Below are 27,574 nucleotides of genomic sequence, written 5' to 3'. Positions count from 1 at the left end.
GAAGGGAGACAGTCAGATAAGTGAAAGGAAGAGATCCATATCTGGCACCCTGATCTCTGGGCAGTCTATGATCTCAGTTTGAACAAGGAGAAGACAGACAAAGCACATTTGCCTTGTAAATGTACCAGTCAGTGGATGAAGGGATTCAGAGAGATCAGACACAGGCGGAGATAGCGGCATCTCACAACACGGACTGTTTATCTAATGTGTACTTGGTAACCAACACATTGGGGCTGATCAGGCTGTTGCATCAAATCTGTTCTGTGGTGTTGTTACATTTTGGATGACCACAGATAATCAAAAACTATTATAGAGACTGCAACAAAAGTCAACAAGAGTATCACTTCAAATTTCCACTTGAATGCTTGATTAATACTTAACCATTTTAGTGACAGAGACGCATTTCTGCTCTTTCAGACTTCACAAGTAATAATCCAGGTTTGAGACTTTAATGCCATGGCTGGGTTCATGCACATACCTGTGTTTGTCAGGTAATAAACTTCAGGATATACTGTGAGATAATAGCTCAGCTCATATCCATCCATTCACTATTGGGTGAAAGGTCACAGATGTCTGTTGTTCTTCTTAAATAACTTTTTATTTTTCAAAAAAAAATCACTCTATCTGCTTTTAACTTCTGGAAGATTCTGACAGAAGTTGTATCCATCTGCACATGACAGCATTCTGTGTGTCTGCTCCTCTGTCAGTGAGTCATAAACACACACAGGTTGGAGTAGCAGCTAACCCCTCCGGCAGCTCTGAGCGATCAGAGGCGGTGGAGGGAGGATGACTGACAGGCTGGTTGGTGATTTGCATGGCTGTGGTGTTTAAAAGGAGCTGCAGGTGCAGGATTCTCCACACTGATGAATGGACTCTCCTCTAAACACAGATGCTCAGGGACTGTCTCCTGCTTCTGTCCCACAACAAGTGACTTTTAGGTAGTCAGGGTGCTGCTTTGACATTTTTCTTGCAGCTGGGATTTTTTTTTTTTTTAAGTTGCTTGTTTTAGAAATCAAAATGCAGAGTTGTGTTACGTGTATTATCACTTAAAGTGAGCAGCTAACAGAGGTTTACGTTCAACATGGAAACATTTTTACCACCTGGAAACTGATCAAAACAGGATTTTTTTGTGATGTCATCGCTCATTTTGGCCCTGTTCTTCCTCCTGGGGTTAAAGGTCATTGCTACCACAGACACATGGAGACACTGCACAGGTATTGTGTTGTTCTATGTATTAATCTAAACATCCCAACGTTAGCGTTGACTGTTTATTATCTCAGCTCCTAGCAGCACATGTGATGTTCAGTTAATGATTATTCTGTGAATAGTTTACGGTGTCATCTGGAAACCTGGGAAACCCCTCCAGCTGAAATTCTTTTGGATAATTCCAACTGTCTGCGTCTGCATACAGTGCACTGGGAGTGTTTATGCGGGCAGTATTGCGTGCAGCATTAACTTAAATTGACTTCCACAAACAAGTACAGACATTAGATGTGGTTTGGGCTCCATAACAATTCTATACACATCAGGATATCAGGGTGCATATCAGTTTAATGTACCATCATTTATTTTCCTATTGGATAACTTTTTCAAAAGAGCATCTAACTCGTTTTATCACCCCCTCCTTAAAACTCCTACAGCTCAGACTCCACCCAGGGCCTCTTTCTCACACAGCAGGGGGGTCAGAGCGATGGGGTTTATTGGTTTATTTGTTTATAGCTGCTGTTGCCGACCTCTCAAAACAAAATCTATCCCTACTTGTGGCCTCTTTTTGTTTTAGATGATGTAATCTGTTACAGTAGAGGACATTAAAACTACACATCTGTGAACAAAAGTCCGATGTTGCTTTATTGCAAAAAGTATGTTTTTGGGAGAGTTTATATTCACCATATGTGTATATAACTTCACCATAAGTGGTCGGATTGCTTTGCAAAAACCCCAAAAGACACGGTCACTATAATTTCTGACAGATGTAAAAGAACGACCCAGATCCTGGCAAAATGCTGGGTACTCAGATCCAGAATATGAAATATGTACTGGGTCATCATCATTTTTAACACTGTCAGGTAACAAATTATCGTACAAACCTGCAACTAACACCAAATTGTAGCAGACAGTCTGCTGAAAGGGAGTATAACATTAAAGTCGGACCAAAGTGTTGGTGACAATCACAATATGCTTGGCAGAGGTCTGCACTCTCTGAATGCTTTTCTAGTTGTTACTGCATCTTGATGTATGGTGGAGTAATTTCACAGACTTTTAATCGTCATACTAAAACCACACCAAAAGGTATCACCAGAAATTGGAAGGAAATTTCCAATGAATTGCTGGATTTGTCCAAAATCAGGCTCATAAAATATAAAAAGTTGCAATATTTGACAATCAAAAAAGTATAGACTCCGGACTTTTACACTTTAATAGCTGGAACCAAAGCCCAGCAACCTTATTCCAGGTCATTTCCCCTGTATTGACCTGTGACTAAAATCAGTTTGTTCTTACTGATGAGCTGTAATGTACAAAAAGCATCATACTGATTCATTTTCTATAGCAAAAATGTGGTAGTTAACCATCTACTTGTGCACTGAATGGTTACTAAACTTGTCACATAGCGCTGCTGGAGTGAAAAACACAATTAATGTCAGTGAAAAAGTAAAAAACAGTAAATTAAACCCCAAAATGTGCTGAGCCACTAGACTTTGTACCTGCACCTGATGCTCAGTCAACAGGGATTAAACTTGGGAACTAGAAGATTGGTGTTTCAGTCTGGATGCAGAAGAAAATGGTCCAGTTACTGGAGATCATACACAGACCCATGACTCTGACATTTCTCCACCAGAGCATCTTAACAGGATCCCGTTTGTTCATGTGTGTTTTAAAAACTACAGAACTGCCTCCTCAGATTTGTGACATACCCCTTCTTTGGGTCTGTACCTTTCAGCTGGGAGTCACTGGTTCCCGGTGTAGGAACCTCTCAATTAAAAGAACAGCTGTCCTGTCATTGTTCTCTGTAGATTTGCTCCCCCTTGATCTTCTGTCTTTTGTCCTGGAGAGAGACCCCTCCAGACTGGTCCCCGGGGTGCACCTGAAGCAGGCTGGAGGGGTGAGGGGAGTGCACCTCTCAAGCCCTCACCCCTCCATGAGCTTCCCCTCTTCTCAGCTGCTGGTAGACTGTGACCTCTTCCCCAAAGAGTTCTCTTTTGTGGTGACACTGAAAGTCTCCCACGCTGCAACCAAGGTGAGGCACCTGTGAACCCTGATGGTAGAGGAAACACTCAGGAATCATCATTTCTTTCATTCTTTGTCAGTCACAAAGTATCTGAAGGGATTTCCTGTTTGCATTTCAGAGGAATGAATACATCTTTTCCCTGATGGAGTCAAAAAGCGTCAAGAAACAGGAGGCAGGGGATGACAAACTGAATGTTTCAGAAAGGAGTGGAAACACCCAACAAAATAAAGAGAAGGAGAACAAGAAGAGTAAAGAGGAAAGTGGTCGGATCCTCCTTGGACTGAGGTTCTCAGGAAAACGTTTGCACCTCATTTACAAAGGTCACAGAGGAGTCACAGAGCACTGGGTGTTAGGAGGAGCTCGTCTGGTTGATAACCAGTGGCACACTTTGGTTTTAGTCGTCAGTAGCCACCATGTGAGGCTCACCGTGGACTGTAACTCACCGTTAGAGATGTAAGTGCATACTTTTCTTTTTTGTTTGGCTGGGTGGGAACACCGTCTGCCTCCTCAATCCTCTCTTCCTGTTCACTCTGTGTCCCCTTGAGGGGTAGTAGATCCGTCAGCACAATACAATGGCACTGCTCCAAATCTTTGTGCACCCTGCAGCCATATTAGAGTGTCCTGACAGTGTGTGATAGATGGTTTTTAGTGGAAACTCCCTCTGGCAAACATAAAGGAGAAATATCAGCTCTTCTTTAATACAACTCATACCTGAGTCCTAGTAGAGGAGACTACTTTAATTACAGATACTTTAAGTTCATTTATAGATGGAAAATAACCCATCTCTGCTATTAGAAATAATTATATCTTTTTATTGCAAACAGTGTTCCCTCCAGGCCTTTCCCCTCAGACCTCAACATTCAGGGAGCCAGATTCCACATTGGCAGTCGAGGAAGATGGAAAGGCTTGTACTCAGTATGATTTTCAATTCCTTATCTCCAACTTTCATTAAAATGATGGGCCTCCTCATCAGAGATCTCTCTTTAACAGTCAGTCTTATTTTTCCCTGAGTGCAGGGTCTTTTGCGACAGTTGGTTTTGGTGCCAGGCTCAGACGCCACACATTACGTCTGCCCCTCTTCTGATCCTCGACTAGCAGCTCTGTCTGTGCCCCCGCTTCTCTCAGACCTTCAGCTAACAGGGAGGAGGGATGACAACCACGTGACTTCCTACGGTAACTTGAACACCAGGACTTTGATTTAATACAATATAATGCAAAAACTTGTTTACATGCTTCATTTTTGTGTTGTGATCAGAAACAGAGGAGCAAGTGTCTGTGGGGCTGCAGCGGTCGTGCTCAGAGGAGCTTCAAGGTCAGCTATGGTTCAACCCACTCAAGAAAGGCCTCTACCTCTGTGATGGAGCAGTGTGGATTGCAGTGCTAGAAGGTGAGAACCAAACGTTTCTGTCATCTCTTCTGTCACAAGCTGATCCCATCTTCAGGTTTGACTTTGACAGAATCCTCATTTTTCTTCTCAGATCATAAGCGCCTGGACTATGTGTTGGAACACCAGGTCCTCACCACCAGCTCAGAGACACACGACATCGAGGTACCTCCACACAGTGTTTTAAAAATACATATTTATTGTTTATTTTATGTTTTACAAGTTTTTCAAGACCAGGGATCTCAAACTGGGAAATTAATTTGGACATTTGTTTGTTTTGGAAATTTGTTAGTCATTATGGTCTTTTATAGCCAGTAGGGGTCATATATCATGACAACAGTGCGAGTATACACTCCTATATCCGGATCCTGAGAGACTGCCATGGCAGTAGCTCAAGAATAACTACGCTAACATACCATAAAACCATATTTTACAGAATCGACTTCTTTACTATTGTATATATTTTGGCAATTCTGGACAAAGTTACAGCTCATCTGAAGTGAAGCCAAAACGTTCAAAGCTCCCGCTGGTGACTGACTGCAGTGCAAGTTATTAAGCCCATCTTCTCTTTTTTAACAGATGGAAAATAGGGCAGACTAGAAAACGAAAATACACCATAAGAAAAAATTCCTTCAAACATGTTTTCTGTGAGAAGAATTTCAATTTGATTTAAAAATGAGGGGTTGAGACGTCATGATTGCGAGTTCTGTTGAGAAATTGATATTTTGACTTCACTTTATTTATTTATTCAGACAATGGGAGTTACACATATTATCAATATGAACATACAGTCAATGTTTGCAGCAAGTGGAGTCATTCAACCATCAGTCAAACTTAAGTTATTTAGCACATTTTAACAACTTATTTGATAACGAGTCAGTTTATGAAGAGGTCAAGTCTTTTAGGATTTAGAAGCTCTTTAAGAAAAACTTGTGTTGCCCCTTACTGGTCATAAAAGAGAGAATGCAGTTTTAAGGGATTTCCAACTGACTATCTTTAGATACAAAGTAGTTTATTGCTTATTTATGGAAAACACTCTTCAGATAAAGGGTCTTGCAAAATCTGATCATGCCTGTCTCTGGTTTCCTCTTATTACCTCTGACAAGGAGGTTATGTTTTTGGGAGAGCTTGTCTGTTTGCTTGTCTGTGAACAACATAACTCAAAAAGTAACCAACAGATCGTGATAAAATTTTCAGAAAATGTTCAAAATGGGATAAGAAAGGAGTGATTAAATTTTGGAGGTGATCTGGATCACCGTCTGGATCTAGGATTCTTTTTTTAAAAGATTCTTTATCACTGTGAGATAGGGCTGTTCTCACCATATGTGTATATAACTCCACAATAAATGGTCTGATTGCTTTGCAAAACACTACAAGACAAGGTCACCATAATTTCTGACAGATGTAAAAGTACATTCCAGATCCTGGCAATATTCTGGAAACGAAGATCTGGAATATGAAATATGTACTGGGTCATCATAATTTTCAACACTGTCAGGTAACAACTTATCGTACAAACCTGCAACTAACACCAAAGTGTAGCACACAGTCTGCTGAAAGGGAGTATAACATTAAAGTAGGACTAAAGTGTTGGTGACAATCACAATATGCTTGGTGAAGGTCTGTGCTCTCTGAGAGTTTTTCTAGTTTATTTCTGCCTTCTTACAATGCCACATTAAATCTTACATGGCCTTAATTTTCTCTATCTTGTTTATTTATTTAATCAATATGGCAGTCTGTATAGGAGCACTTTTTAAATAGTTCATTGTCCTCTGTCCTGCTCCAGGTGTTCCAGCTACCTGGGATCGGCCTGATGGCTGCTATGGCTCATCGGTCACCAGCCTCTGGCTCTGCTGTGTATCTGTGGAGCCAAACAGGTTTCCAGCTCTACCAGAACATCAGCACACATGAAGCTTTGGCGTGGCGACAATTCAGCATTGGAAAAAAGGTAGAGAGAATACACGACAACATCACCTGACCTTAACAGTTTGAAGTGCTGAAGTTTTCTCTGTTTTGGAACGCAGATATACCTGGTGGTGTCGAACTCTGGAGGAGGACCAGACAAGCATTCAAACAAAGTCCCAGAGACGGACTTCTCCGTGATTTACAAGTGGAGCAAAAGAAGGAAGAAGTTTGTGCAGTTTCAGACTCTGCAGACATACTGTGCACGGGACTGGGAGGCCTTTAACATCAACCAGCAAACTTATCTTGCTGTAGCCAATCATAGAAAAGGTAATAACTCAACATCAGTGAAATTACTTCTGATCTACATCATAATATTCTTGGCGCGAAATTTTCAAAATATCAAACGGCTCTGTTGATTCTTGCTCCGTCTGTTTTGTCTCCAAGGTGATAACAATCACACTATAGACAGTGTGGTTTACAAATGGAACAAGCTGACAAAGTCTTTTGGGGTTCACCAGACGCTGCCAACTTCAGGGGCATACGATTGGGAGTTTTTCACAGTGGGACCGTACCACTTCCTGGTGGTAGCTAACGCCTTTGACGGAGTGACCACATCCGTTGACTCTGTCATTTATCTCTGGGTCAATGGCAGCTTTCAGGTGTTCCAGACAGTTAAGGTACACAAACAGAGCATTAAATTATGAAGAGCGTGTCATGTCAGTCATGTAAAATAACATACTTACCTCGACATAGGGTTAATCTGAGAGATGTCTGAGCATGTGGCCTCGAGCGCTTACATGTTGCATTTTCTGCATGACTTCCCCGCTAGTCCTCAACCGCCTGAAGGGTTTGGATCTCTTCTGATGGGATTTATATCTGAGTATGAAAAACAATTTAGTCAGCACACAGAAGGAAGAGGATACAAACCGGAGAGATACAAAGTGCTAATGAAAGAGAGAAGCGAGGAACTGTGAAGATAAGGCCAAAAATAGAGCTTGTGGTTTGCCATGATTTACTCAAGCGATAGCAACGCTCTGGCACGTAACTGATAGTCAACCGTATATTTGAATGTAGACACATTTGTGGCAGGAGTGTTGACACATTGATAGTTATATGAGAAACCATAAGGAGATGATTTAGGGGAACTCCACAGCTGGATGTTAGGGTCTTTCTTTTTTTTACAACACCTTGGGGCAGTTGGGAATTAATCATGTAAAATCAGTCAGGATGGTGACTGAACACAAGCTAGATTTTTTTTCTCCTCATAAAACCTCTTTGCTTATCATTTTCAGCTTTATGGGAGAGAAGGAGGTAAAAAAATACATTTGATTTTTTTTTTTTTTAAATCTATAATTTTAAGTCCATCCATCTGTGATGTATACTAATTATACTAAAAAGGATTGTGGGAGACTGGTACCAATCCCTGCCATTGCTTAGGGGGAGGCAGGGTACACCTTTGAGTCACTCACAGGGCAGGATTAACACCTTCACCTGAGAGCAGTTTAAAGTGACCAACCTAATAAATGTAACAAATTGTATTATACCATAAACAAGGTCCCTCTTTTGTTATTGTTCCAGACGTTCTGTGCCACAGACTGGGAAATGTTTCAGATTGGCAGTCGAGTCTTCTTGGTTGTAGCAAATGGACACCGACTCAATGCAAAGGGCCCAAGTCAGTACGCCATCAACTCCACCATCTATGAACTGGACATGAATGGACAAGTGTTTGTCAAGTTCCAGGACATTTTCACCTATAGGTATAGATGTGCAGATTACACTTCAAAATATGCTAGGTGCACTTTAACACACTCAAATACGAGTGCTTCCTGTGTAATCACGTCATGTTTTTTTCTCTATGCAGTGCAGTGGACTGGGAGTTCTTTAGCCTTGGGGAAGAATACTTTCTTGTTGTCGCTAACTCCTTCAACGGAGAATCCTATTCTCTCAACAGCATTCTGTACAGGTATGCATACCTCCCAGCTTCAAATTACTCATGTGTTCTGATTGAAAACTTAAAGCTCACATCATGTCTAAGACATTCATGAACACTGATGTAACACAGATTCATTTTCCTGAGTGATACCAAACCAGGACCGACAACATGTAGATAAACTATGAAACAGGAAGAAGCTTACTGCTAAATTTGGAGCCTGTGTTGAGCGGATGCAAATAACTCAGATTTGATTTCTCTTTGATGGTTTTCAGGTGGCAGGGATATGAAGGCTTTGTTCCTGTTCATTGGCTCCCAACAATCGGGTGCAGTGACTGGGAGTTTTTCAGTTCAAGAGGAGAATCATATCTAATCTACTCCAGTGCCAAAGCTCCTCTCTCCAAAGTGTTCAAGCTGAAAACCTACTAGGCAACAAAAGAAAAGTGAGCTTTTGGCTTTGGGTACTGTATTTATGTGTGCATAAATGCTTTTATTTGTGTAACGTGTCTTTGTTTTCTTCCTCTTGTGTAAGAAAATATTTGCAATAAAAGACTTGGAAATGTGAACTGTATTTGTGCGTGCTTTCGTTAACTCTTAATGTTTGTGAATACAGTCACATAAGTTATTTCAACTTGGTGTTTTCCAAGGTCCACACGGACAAACCTGAAATATTAAAACAGGAATTAACTGTGAAATAGAGAAAAACAAAATTCACTTTCCAAAGTTATTGCCTGAATGTTGTAGTAATTGAGACTGAAAAAATTCACAGTATCAACCAAAAGTGCATAATTTTAGAATATATCTTCATCTATTTATATGCACTGTGCGACAGAAATGAAGACTATGGGATTTCGTTTTTTTATTGTTATTTGCAACGAAATACAATTATTTTATTCTCTCTTATGTCTTATCAAAGTTCGCTCATTTTTTTTCTCTGACCGCATTTTTAGGTTACTAAGTGATAATTGTTGAATTTACATGAACCAGACTTACATTTGTGTATTAATTGGTGAACTATCAACTTGCTATATTTAGAGCTTGTTATGTTACTACAACAGCAGCAGATATACCCATTAGGACAGAAAGATACATGCGTTCGCATTAGAAATCTTTCTGGCTGGACAAAATACACACAACACACAGTTCAACGTGTTTGTACTAGAAGACTACAGGTCCCATGACTTCTAGCCCAGACTTGTCGGAAATGTAGTTTTGTATCTAAAGTAGTTAAAACCGTTTGCTAGTATTCTTGTAGGAATGCATTGTGCACCTGTTTCATAATGTGGCAAATTGATTTTTCAAGAAAAATAAGCTACTCGCACGAAATATCGTCTAAATTGTGCCAAAATGTTCAGTAATTTCAGTTTCAAGCGTGTACGTCAGTCGAACATGACACTACAAGTACCACAATGCACCACGCGAATTTCTGTGCCAGGAAGAAACATGGCTGCCCACTGTTCACTGACGGTATTTTTATTTACGTTCCGTTTTTTAACCGTTTTGAGACAGTCAGAGGACGAACGAGCTGGTTCCTGGGGCTACACAAAGGAACAGATGAATTAAAACATTACTCGGTTGGCGCCATTTTCTCTAATCACTGTGTCACGAGCGTTAACGTTAACAATTGCCTGATTTCTTTCTCTCTCATTTTCGCTGAGCTGTCAAGCTGCTTATTGGTGTCGGGCTGCCTTTGGTTTCTTTGTATTAGCGTGCTAAGCGAACTACACAGCATTAGTGCGAGTTATTCGCTTAAATTTCTGGTACCTGTCGCTATGTTTAGCCCCGTGAAGTCGTCTTATTTCAGAGTTAGCCCAACCATTGTCAACAGAGAACTAGGGAAGACCAAGATGAGATAGCAAGAGGGCACGTCGGTAGTGCTAACCCCCGCTTATTTACCGTGAGAAAGACTCCTAGCCAAACTGAGAAAAACGGAGTAAGTTACTTGAACGATATGTTTGGGAATCTTTTCGAGGAAGAGGAGGAGGAAGACTTCTCAGCGAATCCTTCAAGGGGGAGAGTCACAAAGGTGGGAGATGAGCCACCCCCGCCCAGAGGTAGAAGCAATCTGTGCGGTATCAAGAACCAAGGAGGCACCTGTTACCTCAACTCTCTGCTTCAGACCCTGCTCTTTACCCCAGAGTTCAGAGGTGAGCTCAGCTGCCTTTGCTTTGCTTTAGCAATGCATGATAATGCTGTTTCAAAATAGTGTGAGAGTTAAGCACTAAACAGTTTTCAGTGATGTTTATTTTTGTGCTTGTTGTGTCTTTTCAGAGGAGCTGTTCAGTTTGGGGTCAGAAGAATTAGGATGCCTGGAAGACAAAGAGAAACCAGATGCCAAAGTAAGTGCAGAGGTAATCTGAATAAAGTCACATTTTCAATGTTTTTATTAAGTGTAATGACTATCTTTCTTCTCTTTAGGTCAGAGTGATCCCATTGGAGCTGCAGAGACTGTTTGCAAGTCTGCTCCTGGTGGACCAGCAGAGTGCCTCCACAGCCAACCTTACAGACAGCTTTGGATGGAACAGCAGTGAGGTCTGTGTCTGTCGTTTCTTTGAAGGCAGGGCAAAGGCTCAGGTTACACGCTTCATTCCAGTGATTGATTTACCTTCCAGCCATATCAGGGAAAAAAGAGCACGCTAAAATTTTCAAACAGGATTTCCAGTGTTGGTTGCATCAGGCCCTGAGCAGCCTCAACTGGAATTGCGTTTTGTCTGGAGGCATGCCAGCTGCTGTCATGCAAAATAAACAAAAGAGGAGGGAGAGCGGGAGGAAACATTCATAGAATGGCCCTGAGGGAATGCATAATAACCACCTTTCCAGGTCAAGCCCACATGTAGAGTGAAGTGATTAAAACTTGAACCAGGATTCCAAAAGAATCATAATGGGAAGAGTAACTTCAGTCCAAACGGGGTGAGATAAAATCAACAATTCTCAGAAAGGACACAAGTGATAACAATATGTGGCATGTTACTGAGAGGTTTAAAGTAAATGGAATTGTGGGACACTTTTTCTCTCCACAAAACATTTCTGGGGAGAAGTTTGAATGTTGCACAAGCTGGAAAAATTAGAATAGGCTGGTGGTGTAAAATTTGACATTGTATCTGCACGTTCAACAGGAGGCAAGCTGTGTGTCTAATTTGATGTCCACTGTTGTATTTCAGGGAACAAATCAGCATGATGTGCAGGAGCTGAACAGGATTCTGTTCAGCGCGTTGGAGCACTCTCTTGTGGGCACATCAGGAAGTACACTCATTCACCGGCTGTACCACGGGACGATTGTCAACAGCATTGTCTGCAAAGAGTGTGGTAACGTCAGCCAGAGACAGGTGTGTCCATGTGTACTTGAACTTACTGTCTTTTCTCTCATTGACCCTCTAAGAGTTTTTTCAGTGTGTCAAGTAAAATCTGTATTTCCTGTGTCTCTTTCAGGAGGATTTCCTGGACCTGACAGTGTGTGTTTGTGGTGTGTCCAGCCTGGAGGAGGCTCTGTGGAACATGTTTGTTGAGGAGGAGCTGTTCGAAGGCAACAACCTGTACCGCTGTGCAGGGTGTGACAGGCTGGTCACTGCTGCCAAGGTTAGTGTCAAATCTCAGTCGCAGACGGGTAGGAAACATTCTCAATGTGGGCCCTGTGCTAACTCTACTCATCTTGCTTCATCCAGTCTGCCAAGCTGAAGAAACTCCCTCCATTCATGACCATGTCTTTGCTGAGATTCAGCTTTGACTTTAACAAATGTGAGCGGTACAAGGAGACTGGGCGCTACGGTTTCCCTCTTACCATAAACCTAAGGCCATTTTGTGAACAGGTACCTGACTTTTCTAAATTTTTGCTTAATCTTTCTCGTTTTTTTAAGGCTCAATGTTTGGTTTATCAGAGCAGTGTTTCACTTATTTGTGCCCCTCTCTTACAGATCGATGGTGACGACTCTGATTTCACGTACGAGCTGTTCTCTGTTATTATCCATAAAGGTGGCTGTTATGGAGGACACTATCATGCTTATATCAGAGACATTGACCATCTGGGCCAATGGGAGCCACCGGTGAGAAAAAGAGGCAGTTGATGGCTGTGGCTGAGTATTTGCAAACTTTTAAACTTTTATACATCATCACTGTGTGTCCTGATCAGGAGGAGGAAAGCAAACCCAAAACTCAGAAGAAGGCCAAGGACAATGTGAAGGAAACGTGTGAGCCGAGACTACAAGAGGATGACCCGTTATCCGTCCTCACTGCTATTATCGCCCAGGTATTTGAAGCATGAGCCAGTTTCTCACCTGTTTTTTTATTGCAGCAGTGGTCTTAAAGTGCTGTTCCTTTTCTGTCCACTAGGAGCCATCAAAGAGTGTCCTGATGGATCACCTGGGGCAGAAACTCATGGATAAGATCAATTCGTCCTGGAACAAGAAGTTCAGAAAACACTACGGTCCCATAGGAAAGGTATTTCTGGAATCCTTTGTTTTTTCAGGCTCTCCAAAAATGTTGTTTTGGCATGTTTCCTCATCTGTTACATAAATACTTTTATACATTTCTCTCTTGTTTTAGTTCCTTCAGTCGCACAATGATGTTTTCATGTTGGTATCTGGGGGTACTCGAGTGGCACTGAAAACTAACCCACCAAGTCCTGTGACTGAGCCCCCAAGCCCCGCAGATCAAACCATGACCTCAGACCCTCCACTGGCTTCAGACTCTGATCTTGCTGAAAAGCCAGGACAAGATGAGAAGCCTGAACCTGAACAAGGGGTAAAGAAGTAACTTTCATCGATCATATTTAAGCACAAGTTTTAGATTCTGGTTCCTGGTGCACACTTTGAAATTACTTCGCTGCCTTTCTTTCTCACGGTGTGTACTTCCTGTCTGTCAGCAGGGTAGCCACTGGTTTGACCTAAACGACTCGTCGGTCACCTCCATCAGGGAGTCTGAGATAGAGAAGCAGTTTCAGGGCAAAGAGAGCGCATACATGCTGTTCTACAGGAAAACACAGCTGCACAGACCCTCTGAAGGTAACAGGCGCTGTGTTTTGGATTTATAATGAAAAAGAAGAAGAAGGGGGAAAAAAGTTTGTCCTTGATGTGATTTGGTCTTTTAGGAATTATTTTGTCGTCAGCAACCTGCAAAGTTTTGCACTTTGTCAACTTTTGTATCAGTTAAAATGTGTTTCATTTCCAGCCCTGAATAACCCTCAGTATAAAGTTCCTCTTCACCTCATTCAAATGGCTCAAGAGGAAAACAGAAAACTGCAGCAAGCACGGTACTGGAATAACATTTTGGGTGTAAAACATGATCTGAGTCATACATGTTGTTATAATGAACAAAATCTACCTGCATCAGTAAGGACATCACATACAGTGGTTTAGATGAAGAATTAACATCAATCAACTTCTCTTCTGTTGCAGGGAGGAGTTTGAAGCCACCAATAACACCATAGAGCTCCGTCTCCATTTGGCACCAAGCTACAGACTGGAAAACGGAGCCCTGCAGCCAATCAGAGCTGAGCAGAATGGAGGCACAACCATGAGTTTTGATCGGAGGAAGACGGTGGGAGATCTTCGATTGGCTATTTATCAGGTGACTCAGTGTTCTAAGACACAACAGCTTTTGTTTTTTGTTAATTTGAACTGTTGAGACAAGCTGTGTGTGTGCGTTTTTGTTTTTACAGATGCAGGAACTCTGGGAAGGAGATATGGCTCTGACTGTGGCCAAGAGTCTCCCTGCTGGGCTGCACCTTTATAACACCATTACAGGTGAGACATAGAAATGTGAAATAAGCCAAGCGGATAGAAGTCCTCCAGCTGGGTAACTCCATTCTTGTTGTGATTCTCTTTGCAGATGACAGTGTCTCGTTGTACAGTGCTGGCATTTCTACAAACTCTGATCTGTTTGTGTGGAATGGCAGAGAGGTGAGAACACATGTTTGCTTTAATACAAGTATTATCTTATCTTAAATTCTTTTTTGCTATTTTTACCAGAAGAGCTTTCTGAAAGAGTTTCAAATCCTATAATCTTAACTGTTTTAACTGCACAAACTTTTCGCATTTAGTGGTAGAAGTGTTTTCATTCAGACACCATACTAAATACACCATATGTCACATTACAGACACTCTTTACAAGTCCACAGCCATATACTAAGTGATGACTGAACAGGCAAAGTGTAGAGGCAAACTTATTTAAGCTTGGACTACTTAAGATAATCTGATCTAGCTACCTGCTCTGAAAGTGTAAAGATAAAAGAAAGTGAACATCTACAAGCCTCAAAACAGTTTTGAGAAACAAATTTTTGAAAACTAAAAGCGAATCACAAGTTTTTAAATGTAAAGTGGCATCATGCCACAATTTAACCCCAACATAAGAAACTCTCTCAGAAACATCTCTCGAATCCTTTTGGGGCTCCCAAATTGAAGAGAACTTAATCTGTTAAATTTCTCTTTTAAAATTCAAACTTGGCATCATATAAGAAAGAAAAATCAGAATCTACCACCACAGGGCTTCCAGTCACTAACTGCTCAGTCAGCAGCAACACAATGAAAATCACATGACTGCATTTGATGGGGGAAAATCATCAGGCATTAGTGTGCGAGAGTTAGGTATGTAAAGCAATTCCTTCAACTTCAACTTCAACTTTATTTTATTTGTATGGCACTTTTCATGCTTGTGCAACACAAAGTGCCTCACAGAGGATAAAAACAAAAGGGAAGACCAAACAAACAAACAAACAAAACAAAAAAAAAAAAAAAAAAGACAAAGGAATACCATTAAAACCCCAAACCTCCCACCCCCACAAATATACCCATTGCAACACGGTTACACCCACGCACATACATAGACATGCATACCGGCACACACAAACATACACGCACGCACACACACACGCACACACACACACACACACACATAGACAGGCTGTTGATGAGGAGACATGGCTGGGCACCAAGATCTGAGGTGAGGAAAAAGCTACCTTTGGGGGCTGCGCACACCGGGAGGAGCCATGGCCCATGGCTGAAAGGGGCGCCACCACAGGGACCACCCCAGCCCAGGCAGACAGGAGGCTCCACACCAAGGTGTAGAGCTCACTAGCCACCAGGGCCGGAGCCATCCATGGGACAGCGCCCCAATCAGTGGGCCAAAAACAGCTCCCGGTGTGGCAGGCCCCCAGGAGGAAACACTGGAAAACCGAGGGACTGAAATAGTAGAATGAGATAAAAGGTCTAGAAGCTAAAACTGAAGGAATAAAACAGTACAGATTAAATAAATCTTTATCCTAACATAAACATCAAACAACATTGAAATGAAACAACATAATAGAACAGGATAAACTAATCTAATAAATAGATAAATAAATAAATAAATAAATAAACAAAACAGAATTAATAATAATAGTATAAAGTAGAGTAATAATAAAAAAGTGTAAAAATAGGGGTAAGCATAAAAAGAGGTTAATCTAGTTAGTTAAAAGCCTGATTAAAAAGATGGGTCTTGATCCTCTTTTTAAAAATATCAACATTCTCTGCGCCCCTGAGGCTCTCCGGGAGGCTATTCCACAATCGGGGACCATAATAATGGAATGCCGCCTCCCCGTGAGTTTTAGTTCTTACTTGTGGTATTGTTAAAAGGCCAGCACCGGAGGACCTCAGGGTCCGCGAGGGTTGATAGGGTAAAAGTATTTCAGATAGATAAGATGGCCCAAGACCGTTAAGACACTTAAAAACTAATAATTTTTTCCTAGCAAATGTCATGATTTGGGAATACATTAATGCAATCATATGTAATTGATGATCCTTACTTTTAGATTTATGGCTGCATTTCTAACCGTTGTGGTCTGAAACTATGACATAGAGTTAGGAAACTGCTTCAAAGTATTTGATCCCCTGGCTTTTGTGATGCGGCTGCATGCTGACATCATCCTGGTTAGCTGCACCTGTGCACTTCGCTCATAGGTCTTAGCTCAGAATCAAAGAAGAATAATAACGATTACTTTTGATGCATCAACTCAGCCCTAAAAAGCCAACTAGCCATTTAAAAGTGCCAGGATGTTGTTATGAAGACTGTGGTGGCTTACCTATGGTGTGCTGAAAGGGACAAAATAGTACATTATTAATTCTGCGTCATATTAACTTCTGACCTTCATCATATCGCATTAACATGTTAATGCTGGCAGTCTTTTTAAAATGATCATTTAATACATTTACTAAAGTAAGCATTTAGTTCTTCAAAGTGTTTCTAGCTTGTAAACAGAACATTTTTTGTTTGTAAGTATCCTTTAAAATCAGCAAATGTGAGTGTTGGATCTGTGTTGGCATTTTACATGAAGGCTGACCTGTGTACTCCTCAGGTGTGTGGTGCGACTGTCCTCACAGGAGCAGAGTGGGAGCCAGTGCTGCTGACGGTCGTCCGTCCCTTCCTGGGGGAGGATGAGGATCTACAGGTGGAGGACGGGGTCGAGTGTGAGGAGCAGACAGGCGGCTTCGAAAACGGAGGGCCGGGGCTGAAAAAGGAGGCGAGGGGTTTTGCCGGTGCTGTGACGCTCGGGGAGGTGAAGGAGGCTCTTGGGGAGCCAAAGGAGAGTGTTCTGTGTCAGGAGCATAAGGGAGCAAAGAAAGGAGAACAGGGGTCAGGAGAAGGAGGAGGGGCGAGCGGTTGGAGGGTGTTCCCCCCTGATGACATGCAGCGGACGCTAAAGGAGCTGTCGCTGAAGGATGGAGACGCGTTGTTAGTGCTGGAGCCACAGTCCTTTGACTGCAGGTAGAAGTCGTCTTCAGTGTGTGTTCATGTTGTTTTCTTCAGGCGTGTGCGTCACTCATGTCTTCTTGTTCAGCATGTTCACTCTGAACGGAGACGTCGTCACTGTGACAACACCGTCTGACTGCCGCTGGCTCCAGGTGGAACTTCGCCCACATGAAGGAAGAGGAGATGGAGAAGGAGAGAAAGAAGAGGAGAAGCGGAGGATCAGGGTTCCTGCTACAGGAAATATGGTCAGTAGTTAGATTCCCTCATGCTTGTTTGTCTGTTAGTGTTTTGCTCCTTTGCACTTCTGTAACTCTAATGTTTATCATTCAGCTGCTGTCAGAGGTGAAACAGCGAGCAGTAGAGGAGCTGCAGCTTCCGCCAGGCAAGCTCCTCAGTGTTTAACATCTGTGTGCATTTTTTTTTTGATTTTGGCAGTCATCTGTTCACTAAAAATATCAAGCAGATTTAAGAATTAAGTACAGGTGATTAAATCTGATGTTTTTTTTCTGGCTGACCAGGTGCAGAGTTCTGTCTGAGGCAGGTGGACTGCGCAGGGAAACTCCTCCCTCCAGGTAATCTGTCATTTTCTCTCTGCAGCTGATTTTAATGGAGCTGGAATTCCCCTTCATTTAGACAAAATATTAAACATTCCTCTGAGCTGCCTCCTCGTAAATGTTTAAAAGGTAATCCCCTGGCTGTGATGTGTCTTCTCATCTGACTTTGAAGTAAGAGCGCACGTTTACGAAATCTATTTTTGTTGTTTCACCTTGCTTCACCTGACAGTGTGTGAGGAAGTGAGTGTTCGAGATGCAGGAGTGCGACTCATGACCACACTGACTCTGTGTCCGGGAAAAGCCCCCAAGGCATCACAGGTGTGTCTTTTTTTACGAGAACCCTTCAACAAATCCTTTGTAGTCACACCTGCACAGGTGAACGGTGCAGAGCCTTTCCTGTACCGCACTTAAAAACAAGTCGATGTATGAGAGTTGGGAATTCTTGATGGATGTTGTGGTTTTGTCTTTGCTTCACAGATTTTCTTGCACTTCTCTGTGGGTGCAGCGCCCTCTGCAGGCATGGAGATGGACATCATCGTAGAGAATAGCTGTACTGTCAAAGAGGTGAGTACGCCAGTTTTCATGCTCTTGTTTTATAAACCACTAAAAATTAGAAAATATAATACATGTGTGTTTACTTTTTAAATGGTTAATTGTTTTATTTTCAGTGTCTAAAGGCAATGCTGGACGCTGTTGGACTGGATGGTAACCCTGATTTTAACATGATTTATTATGGAAACTTGTATTACTTTACTCAAAATATTTTTGACTCTCAAAATCTGAGATCAAACAGATTTTTTTTATTACCTTAATAAAATATTGTGTAATTTCTGTTAAAATGTGCATCTTCAGGCACCTCCTGGCACTTGCGGAGGCTGGATTGGTGTGAGGAGGTCGGGGAGCCACTGATGGATGAGGTAAACAACCGACTGTTTTGTGCCTGACTGACTGTTTTTACTGAATCAAATTGATGTGTTTTCTTGTCAGCGTCTCAGAAATGGTTGTTCTTAATTTCTACTCTATTTTTCAAATAAAGTGATATACATTTATTTAAAAATTCCAATATCAGTAAACCTGTGCAGGGCTTTGCAACCATTTAAGAATTTGATCAGATATGTTGGACCCGGAGTAGAGAGCAGTTTGTGTGTTTATGTTAGAATCATAACTCTAAATGGCAATTCCATTTATATTTTTTGTTGTTGACTTTTTCAATTTACATGCTGACAATAACCTTTTACTCCCAGGATGCCCCTCTTTCGGAAATGAAGATCAGTAATGGAGACACATTAGTTGTCACAGAAGGACAGCTGCCTCCAAAGGTTGGTGGTGTTTTGGTTTTCCTGGAAATAGATCAGGGGTGGCCAACCTGTGGCTCTTTGACTTTCAGAGTGCGGCTCTTCGATCCATTCATAAAAATATATATATAATAGTTAGGAGTAGTGGTGTGCCGGTCGATCTAAAATACTGATATACTGATGCCAACGTTGGGATCAGTTTTGATCAATGTTTGGGTGTACATATTGATACTTTAGTTTCAGTTTCTCTTCTCTAGTACGAATTTAAACACACTTACAAACACAATAAATCTTGCTTTGAAAGTTGGAAATGTATTGATTTTCATTTTATGTCATTTTGTTTATGCGTGAGAGGAAGTGTGTTTGTAAGACCCCGTGCGTGACGTAACTCTCTGTAGTACTACGGTCATTTTTGTGGCTCTTGGTCTCTGACTGGTTGGCCACCCCTGAAATTGATCATATTCAAACTTCAAACCTTAACTTTATTGTCCCCTGAGGAAATTTACTTTGCAGAAAAACACAAAAACATAGAAAACACAGTCACATCCAGATGCCAAACTGAACTGGACAGGTACACAGATACTCTGAAGGACAAACAGCACCATCATTACAAGAAAAAAAAACATAAATACATATTGGTCACATATATGTGTCTTTCAGCTGAGGAGTGCCAAACTTTGACGAACCTTAAAACACTAGAAAACAAAACAAATGAGAGCACCTGCATCAGGAGGATAAGGAACATGACCTTAAAATTATCACAATGTCGCCTCTTAAGACACTTCTTGAGCAAGCCCCTTAACTTTTTTAAGTATAACAAAGTGTACTCTGACTCAAATGAACACTTTTTCTGTAAGCAGGTGCTGGAGTTTATCTTCATCACACATTAAAAAAAAATCAGAATAATTTTCAGGTATTTTGCAGAAAAGCTGGTTCCCAAGAACACGATTCAATGGGCAGATCACACACAAAACACTTCCCCTCTGATGGTACAGCTCCTCAACTATGCACTTTGCACTCTTGTTTGGTTTAGGGTGTTTTCTCTGGGTTCTCATTTAAAGAACTGTGTAAAAAATATTCTAAATGTTTGTTTACACCAGATCCCAGAGATTACGTGAACTAAAATTGATCCAGATTTTGCATCCAGGTCAATGCAAAACACTATCAGTGCATACAAATAAACCTGCAGGTTGAAGGTGTGATTGACACTTTATTGTTAATAGGAGCACACACCACTTTCAGGCTCTGTTTGTGTGCGTAACGTTTGTGATGAGACCCCTGAGCTGCATGTTCCTCTAACAGACTGTATGTTGTTAGTTTTGGCTTACACAGTTCATTTGCGTCGTTACCTTTTTCACTCTCAGGGCTTCCTCAAGCTGAATGTGTGGCTGTACCCAAATCCCGGGAACAACTTGGCAGATTCGAAACTCACCAACGAAGGCCACGCTGAGGAGCAAATCCTGGAGGTTGTGACTCCAGGTGATTGGCTCTCTTCTCCACTGAGGAGTGTTGGAGAGGTGGAGATATCAGATGAGGCCACTCTGGAGGATCTCAAGACTCAGGTAGTGGGTGGAGGATATCTGTAAATAAACCGTCATGTGACTTTATTGACTGCAGTTGGTGTTGAGTTTAGTTTACTCATAAACCAAACTGCGTCTCTTTGTTTCCTTCATCAGGTCTCGACGCTGTCTGCACTTCAGGACGTGTGTGTACCAATGATTGGGTTTATGCGTGTGTGGCAGCTTGAAGGACAGAGGCTGGCACGTATCCTCAGAGGACAACAACAAACACTCAGGTACAGACACTTTCATTTCCACCAATAAGGTGTAGCACAAAGCGAGATCAGGAAATAATCGTCATCATACCTGAAATCTCACACAAAGACTACAGAAAGAGTCCCGACTCATTTACGTTGTTCCTTCCCATCAGGAAATTAAAGCTGGTCAGTGGCGCAGACCTTTGTATTCAACAGCTTCTAAAGGAAGAAGAGCTTGGGTGAAGTTTTTCTTTTATGGATTCATAATCTCCAACATGCTTCTCTCTTTCTTTTCCAGTAAAGTTAATCCTGTCTATTTCCTCCACAGCCCAAAAGAAGTGCTGCTGACCATAAAAATGGGAGTACCAGGGGAGAGGTGTTACTACCCTGCAGAGGAGCTCGTTTGGGATGCCTCTCGGGACTCTTCCCCGCGCTCTTTACGCACATGTTTGGCTGCACGCTATGGTCTGTCCCCAGACTCTCTGCTGCTGGCTAAATACCAGCCGGACAAACACACCTGGGAAGAGATCTCTAACTGGGTAAAAGGAGAAGAAATGGCTGTTTAACTTTTTATTTATCACAGATTTACCTGTTGATAATTCATTGTATGCCTGTTTAAATTGTAGAGCCAGCAGGTTTCAAAAAAAAAGAAGAAAAAGAAAACTGAGTCACTACTCGGGGCACCATTTCATCTCAAAGATGGCGACACAATCGGCGTTAAGGTAGCTATCATTTGAGGTGGTTTATTTGAGACCGAGTCAGATTTGTTTTGTTTTCATGTGTTGAATCTTTTATTCCTGTTTCCACCAGAATCTACTGATTGACACCAACAGAGACTTTGTCACTCTGGAGGACGAGCAGGGCCAGCAGCTGCTCAGACAGCAGGCGGAGGAACGCAGGAAAGGGTGGGGTTTCTTTGCTTCGCCACACAGCTGCAGGGGAAACATGTTAGCCAGTCAGCCCCTAACTCCACTGAGTAGGGGAGGCTGGGTATGGTTGTAACACTTTTTGCTTCAGCACCTTTAACTCACTGAACTTTTGAGTCAGAGTTCTCAAACTTTAATGCAAACTACCCACATTTGTTTTCTACAAATGGCACCAATTCAGACCTCTGCAAGAATATAACAGAGCGGTGGCTAATTTTTTTCTTTTATGAGGAGCAACATTTCCTCTGGTACCTCAGAGAAAACCTTGCTGCTGCTTCCACACTGGGATATCACTGGACCCTCAGCTTCTACAGTGATTTGTAGTAACATGGCAGATCCCTGATCTGACTGACTTACTGTTCTTTGTGACCTCATCAAATGCTTGTTTTTAAAACATCTGCAAACCTCTGTCAGTCTTTCTTTTCCACTACCCAGGCATTATGCAACATTATTATTATTTATAAAGATGTGTTACAACCATCCCCTACCCTGTCAGCCAGTGTTTAGCTAGCTTTATTAGCATAGTGGATTAAAATTAGCGTGGGAAAATGCATCACATTTAGCCTGAGAAACTACAATTTATTCTGACATAAGTCAAATTGTTTTATCTGGAACCGTGTAAGTACTAAACAAAAAGTAGTTTTAGTCAAAAAAATGATGCCCTGACAATCACCATGTTTGATCAGGGTGGAAGTGGGTAAATGCTGAAATGATCATATGACTCTTATCTTATCCCTGATTGGTGGAATTGGTGGTGTTACAACTATCCCTGGTCTCCCCCATTCCTGCTCTCACTGTACTGTACTGCGTCACACTGTCAGAGCTGGAGAGCGGAGTAAAAGTGTTTCTTTCTTTTCAGAGTGGAGGCTGCAGGCTCGGACGGTGCTGGATCACAGAAGAAATCTGGGGCGACCAAATCCAGGAAACCAGAGGTGGCACTGTCGATCAACGTTGGGGTCTTCAGATAACATCATATTCTTATACACACACACGCACACATATACACACGCCATGTTGCAATAAGGACAATCCACTCTAATCTCATGCTTTTTAAAGTTTCTGTCTTTCTCCTTTTCTCTGTACATGTTGCAGATTGCTTTCGAGTCTCATCAAAAGAAGCAACTTTTATTTCTCTTGCACCAAATTTGCATCTCCCATATGCAATATTACTAAAAGTATTACTGCTTTCTTCTTCTAGAAGCTTCTAAAGTTTTCTATTCTTAGAGATTATCATGAGACGGTTTGACCCTCTGACTGGTAGCTAGTTTATAACCTTGTACCGAAAGTGTCCGCCCAGAGAACACAAATTCTACTCTGAGGGCTTTTTAATTTACATTTATAGACTGATCACTTTTTAATAGGAGCCACTCTTTCTCTCTTTCACATCCATTCTGTAGCATCAACCTGTAGCCACCAGCGGCTTTAGATTCTGACTTCATCACCAAACACAACAATCCCACATCATGACTGGAGCTTGTAGTTTCTCATCTCCAGTGATGTTCATTGAAAGATGATCTAGTCCCAGGTTATCTTGATCTCAGCTGGGTTAAAGGGGTTGATTACAGGGAGGAGAGTTTGGCCTTAATGTGGAGAAGCTTCAGTGCTGCTCTGTCCTCTCTACCTCACTCTCTACCTCTCTGATTCTACCTCTGCTGCCTGATCACTTTCAACCCCCCAGAGAAGCTCCTTCTGTGCTTGAGTTTGAAGCCCTGCTCTGTTTGTGTCAGCGACAGTTCAAAAGTTTTTAAGTGCCAGTGCGTGATTACTTAGTCCAAACCTGCCTTTACTTCCAGTCACATTCTACCGACGGTTAAACAACTCACTGATCCTTTATCACTTTAGGAGACGGAAACAAAGCAGACGGTTCTCAGTCTTCTCCTCCTTCATTACGGTATGATCCCTGAGTTGCTACATGAGTTTTCATTAAACATTTCACATGCATGCACTAAATGTGAACTTCAGGGAAGTAAAAGTCATTCTTGTGGATAAAATATTCAAAGCAAAGTGGAAAATGAAATATCTTTTTTTTTCTTACATTGCTCTGAGTTTATGTTCTGATTTGGCCTTGATCAGTGCCAAGAATTTACAAGTTGTATTTGTGTTTTTTTTTAACCTGAAACAGATTTTTTGACTCAGCAATAGTGAACTTTAATTTTGTATTTTATTGTATTATTTGCTGGTGTTATTGATTAAAAACTTTGTGCTCTTGATAAGAAGCTGATTTACTGTATTTTGACAGAGGATATCTGTTTGTATCCATGTCAGATTGTATCTGCAAGAAGAATTTTATCAATATTAAAGGAATCAAGTGTAACAGTTGAAATTCTGTCACTTTTTTTCTTAATATTTTTTCCTAAGAGAAAATATACAGTGGCAATAAAATTAGAGAAACATTTATAAACACTATGTAGATTTTTGTTGTGGCTACTAGAAAATGTTTCAGAAAATAACACAAGACACAAAACAAGAACAATTTTGCAGAAAACATGATGATCACAATTTGAAAACAGCTATGAGTGTAGCATGGGGAAAGTTTCTTCCATAGTCCCACTGATTCACTTTGCCATGTATCTGTATCAGAGGCCCAGCTCCCACTGCAGAAAATCATCCCCAAAACAATGACACTTTCCACCTTCACCCGCTTCTTTGCACACTTTTGGTCGTTTTTTTTACCCAGTTTGATAATGAAAACAATGATGAACTTTGGACCCAAATAAATGAAACTTGCTTTCATCACCAAAGCGAGTTTTGAACTAGTTCTTCTCTGTCCACACTCAGCTCCTCAGCAAAGGTTGTTTTAGCCCTTTGACCCAGGGTGTGGTTGCTACAGAGCCAGCTTTCAGTCCCAACACCATAAAAAATTGGGACACTGGCTGACAAGACAGATCCTTACGGTGTCCAGCACTGAACTGACGAGCAATTCCAGCTGCAGTGTTGAAATGCTTTCCCTTGAGACTCATGCATTATCCTGTCCTCTCTTGCATGTGTTTTCTTGTGAATGGCAAGCCTTCTCTGGGGAATTGAACGAGTGTGTGTTGTTGTAAAGAAGCAGTGTTACAGAAATCTTGAATCACAAATGACCAGCTTTTCTTTACATGGCTAAAAGGATCATCATCCCTTCGGCCTTTATATGGACAACCTGCAAAGTGGACATTTAGGCTGCCAGTTAAAGTAGGTGTTTCAGATAAGTAAGGGAATTAACACCAGGTGCAAGATTAACACCAATAACTGGAAGGTGTGAAATATGCTTATGAAAATGCTCTTTAATAAACTCCTGTTTGAATAATTTTAAAGAGGAGCAAACAGTGATCTTGAAATTTAGGAAATTGTAGGTTGTTCTGTAATTCTAGTCACCACTGTATAAACAGTCCAAACTCAAACTTATGTTAATTTATACAGCCCCTTTCATACATTTTACAATAATATGGACCTATAATAGGTGAACTGTTCAAAATTAATTGAGATTAAAAAATAGAATCAGATCAATGAAATCATGATCATAAACTGATGAATGCCATAAAATCAGCCAAAAAATAGATACGTTAATGAATATAGTTTCATTTATTATTTTTAAAAAGTAAAAACAAAAAGAGTGATGTTTAAAAAAAAATCTAAATATATTTAAAATAAATACATCAATTTTATCTGTTACCAGTTAAAATCTGTCTCAAATGCAAAATTGTATTTTTATGGATTAAAGAGAGATTATACCCTGTGTTCGTTAACACAGTGACACTGTTCATTACCTACACGTTAGCATGCTATGCTATCTTTAACTCAAATGGTTTTAAAAACATTAGCCGCGTTGGAAACAGACGACAATGTGGGGGAAAAAGGTTCCATCTAATTATTTAAAAGTACAAACTAACCATGATTTCAGTGCCTTTTGTCTCCTTAGGAGTATTTTAGACGCTCATCATTCAAACTCCAGTTTGCTTCAGCTCTCTCCGGCTCCACTATCCGAGCTGACCAATCAGGGCGAACGACGGGTCTTGAACAACCAATCAGATTCGACGCTTCCACATCGCGTCCCCGCCCTCTTGCACAGTATTAATTTGGCAGGCAGGCCAGTCTCACACACGCTGTAAGATTCAGTGCTGGGGAGCAGAAGCTGTGAGACACTGTTATACTGAACCGGACCTTTTCAAACCGCAAAAATGGTTGATGCTTTCTGCGCTACATGGAAACTGATCGACAGCCAAAACTTCGATGAATACATGAAAGCATTAGGTAAGATTATTATCTACTTGATTGCAGTGTATAATAATAGTTGCATACTTTTTGCATAAATAAATAATTACAACTATTTTTTTCTTTGGGTTTGTTTTGTTTTTTAAAAGGTGTTGGGTTTGCCACAAGACAGGTGGGCAATGTCACCAAACCAACAGTAGTGATCAGCCAGGATGGAGACAAAGTGGTGGTGAAAACCCTGAGCACCTTTAGGAACACTGAGATCTCCTCCAAACTGGGTGAGGAGTTTGATGAGACCACGCCTGATGATCGACATGTCAAAGTGAGTAAACCAAGCCTGAGCCATGAGGCTTTGAATGTGACAGCTCAGTGATAAAATGCATCATGTGATTGTGCTTTGTGCTTGCAGTCCACCTTCACCATGGAGGGAGACAAATTTGTGCACGTCCAGAAGTGGGATGACAAGGAGACAAAATTTGTCAGAGAGATCAAGGATGGCAAGATGGTGATGGTGAGTTGGATTCACACATTAGAAATCTTTCAGCATAAGTTGTTCTGGTTTCATTTATCATTTCCTGTATAAACAGAAGCTTAAGAAAAGCACTTTGAAATACCTGGTTGCTGAAACACGACTATGCAAATACACTTGTCTAAACTTGCCTTAGATATGAAGAAACCAGGAGTCAGATGAGCAGAAGGAAACTTTCTTTTATAGAGACTGCTAACTTTATGTTTTACTTCTCTTTCTTTCATTTCTTCACTGCAGACTTTGACTTATGAGGGAGTCCAGGCAGTGCGAACATACGAGAAAGCCTAACTTACCCACGACTGAGCAAACACACTGCACTACAATCAACAAATTCATCCCTCCCTTTTTTTAACGACTGAAAAATCTTTTTGCAGTGATTTGCACTCTGTTGTTGTGACATGAATGCTTTGGGAATTCTTTTGTAAGAAACTCAGAATGTGAAAGGCCAAATTATGCACAACATTGAAGAAAAAAAATAAAAGAAACTGCTTGACTAAACTTTCCCAGTGTCACACTTTTCAGTTTCCATCAGCACCACTCTGGCGCCCTCAAGGAGGTTTTTTTTCCCATGCGACTTTGAATGCATTTCTTTTCAAACATGTCGCCCTGAATTGTGGGAACAGGGCTCTCCCTGTGATGGGTCTGCTCCAGGTGACAGCTGCAGGGTGACTGTGCAGCGGCAGCAGCAACAGCAGCCAGTGTGACCATTGAACTCATGGGAGTGAATGCCCTCTAGTAACCCCCCAGATGGTCAGAGGCGGCTTGGAGCTGGAGGGAGGGAGGGGGTGGTTGGGGTAATGATGTCACTGGCTTCAGGGTAATCCGGTTTTAGTTGTGGTGTCATTACGTAGAGGCATCATTCGATGGCGTGTGGACCAACCGTGATTGAATGCTGCCACTCGCATGACAGATGACAGACAGGGGGATAAGAGAAGGCCTTGCAGGGTGTGACAGTTTGTATCAATCCAATCAGTGAGGCTGCTTGGTCAAGGTGAACAGATAAAGTCTCATTGTTTGATACGACTGTGATCATCTTAAACCTCCCTCCATCTTTACCCACATTTAATGAAACTAACTGAATCCTCTCTGTCCCGCTTTGAGAGCTGTGTCCAGCCTACTGAACACTGCGACTAACAAATGGCCATTCTTCTCATCTCGTC

General features: G+C 41.5%; 3 protein-coding genes across 4 annotated transcripts; all 3 read left to right on the top strand.

The window, feature by feature from the left end:
* The first annotated feature begins 1,071 nt into the window (after window positions 1-1,071).
* Window positions 1,072-8,878, top strand: LOC141806540 (thrombospondin-type laminin G domain and EAR repeat-containing protein-like). Its single transcript, XM_074692122.1, has 13 exons — window positions 1,072-1,214; window positions 3,012-3,235; window positions 3,345-3,679; window positions 4,051-4,141; window positions 4,243-4,399; window positions 4,482-4,613; window positions 4,705-4,775; window positions 6,397-6,558; window positions 6,635-6,842; window positions 6,960-7,192; window positions 8,094-8,272; window positions 8,377-8,478; window positions 8,721-8,878. Exons 1-13 carry the CDS (start codon window positions 1,133-1,135, stop codon window positions 8,872-8,874), a joined length of 2,130 nt encoding a protein of 709 aa, XP_074548223.1. The 5' UTR covers window positions 1,072-1,132; the 3' UTR covers window positions 8,875-8,878.
* Window positions 8,879-9,883: 1,005 nt separating this feature from the next.
* On the top strand, window positions 9,884-23,847 carry usp40 (ubiquitin specific peptidase 40). Of its 2 annotated transcripts, none has more exons than XM_074692071.1 (31): window positions 9,884-10,592; window positions 10,717-10,784; window positions 10,864-10,977; window positions 11,607-11,771; window positions 11,875-12,021; window positions 12,108-12,251; window positions 12,357-12,485; window positions 12,572-12,688; window positions 12,772-12,879; window positions 12,985-13,182; window positions 13,304-13,442; window positions 13,609-13,690; window positions 13,836-14,007; window positions 14,099-14,183; window positions 14,269-14,339; window positions 16,769-17,178; window positions 17,252-17,408; window positions 17,494-17,545; window positions 17,682-17,735; window positions 17,947-18,035; window positions 18,195-18,281; window positions 18,386-18,422; window positions 18,570-18,634; window positions 18,962-19,036; window positions 20,377-20,574; window positions 20,689-20,807; window positions 20,942-21,007; window positions 21,097-21,307; window positions 21,395-21,490; window positions 21,579-21,673; window positions 22,554-23,847. In XM_074692071.1, exons 1-31 carry the CDS (start codon window positions 10,397-10,399, stop codon window positions 22,660-22,662), a joined length of 3,855 nt encoding a protein of 1,284 aa, XP_074548172.1. In that variant the 5' UTR covers window positions 9,884-10,396; the 3' UTR covers window positions 22,663-23,847. The 2 variants fall into 2 exon arrangements, with proteins under 2 accessions (XP_074548172.1, XP_074548173.1); XM_074692072.1 differs by having other exon boundaries at window positions 13,307-13,442; window positions 22,554-23,846.
* A 1,917-nt stretch (window positions 23,848-25,764) lies between these two features.
* On the top strand, window positions 25,765-26,894 carry fabp7a (fatty acid binding protein 7, brain, a). Its single transcript, XM_074691828.1, has 4 exons — window positions 25,765-25,924; window positions 26,035-26,207; window positions 26,295-26,396; window positions 26,652-26,894. The coding sequence occupies exons 1-4, from the start codon at window positions 25,852-25,854 to the stop codon at window positions 26,700-26,702; spliced, it is 399 nt and encodes a 132-aa protein (XP_074547929.1). The 5' UTR covers window positions 25,765-25,851; the 3' UTR covers window positions 26,703-26,894.
* The last annotated feature ends 680 nt before the right edge of the window (window positions 26,895-27,574 follow it).

Source organism: Halichoeres trimaculatus, unplaced genomic scaffold (assembly GCF_033239565.1).
Source record: "Halichoeres trimaculatus isolate MK-OKI-2021-1 unplaced genomic scaffold, fHalTri1.1 fHalTri1_scaffold_17, whole genome shotgun sequence".
Lineage (NCBI taxonomy): Eukaryota > Metazoa > Chordata > Actinopteri > Labriformes > Labridae > Halichoeres > Halichoeres trimaculatus.
Note: the sequence above shows the minus strand (reverse complement) of the source record. Positions and strands in the feature narration are given on the sequence as shown.

What these genes read in the sequence shown, in the direction of transcription:
- fabp7a (XM_074691828.1), top strand. Translation starts at nt 25,852, where the DNA reads ATGGTTGATGCTTTCTGCGCTACATGGAAACTGATCGACAGCCAAAAC. An exon ending in CTGATGATCGACATGTCAAA is followed by an intron (nt 26,208 to 26,294) that starts GTGAGTAAACCA and finishes TTGTGCTTGCAG; the next exon opens with TCCACCTTCACCATGGAGGG. An exon ending in AGGATGGCAAGATGGTGATG is followed by an intron (nt 26,397 to 26,651) that starts GTGAGTTGGATT and finishes TCTTCACTGCAG; the next exon opens with ACTTTGACTTATGAGGGAGT.
- usp40 (XM_074692071.1), top strand. Translation starts at nt 10,397, where the DNA reads ATGTTTGGGAATCTTTTCGAGGAAGAGGAGGAGGAAGACTTCTCAGCG. An exon ending in AGCCTGAACCTGAACAAGGG is followed by an intron (nt 13,183 to 13,303) that starts GTAAAGAAGTAA and finishes CCTGTCTGTCAG; the next exon opens with CAGGGTAGCCACTGGTTTGA. An exon ending in CCACAGTCCTTTGACTGCAG is followed by an intron (nt 17,179 to 17,251) that starts GTAGAAGTCGTC and finishes CTTCTTGTTCAG; the next exon opens with CATGTTCACTCTGAACGGAG.
- LOC141806540 (XM_074692122.1), top strand. Translation starts at nt 1,133, where the DNA reads ATGTCATCGCTCATTTTGGCCCTGTTCTTCCTCCTGGGGTTAAAGGTC. An exon ending in CAGGACATTTTCACCTATAG is followed by an intron (nt 8,273 to 8,376) that starts GTATAGATGTGC and finishes TTCTCTATGCAG; the next exon opens with TGCAGTGGACTGGGAGTTCT. An exon ending in CTCAACAGCATTCTGTACAG is followed by an intron (nt 8,479 to 8,720) that starts GTATGCATACCT and finishes GATGGTTTTCAG; the next exon opens with GTGGCAGGGATATGAAGGCT.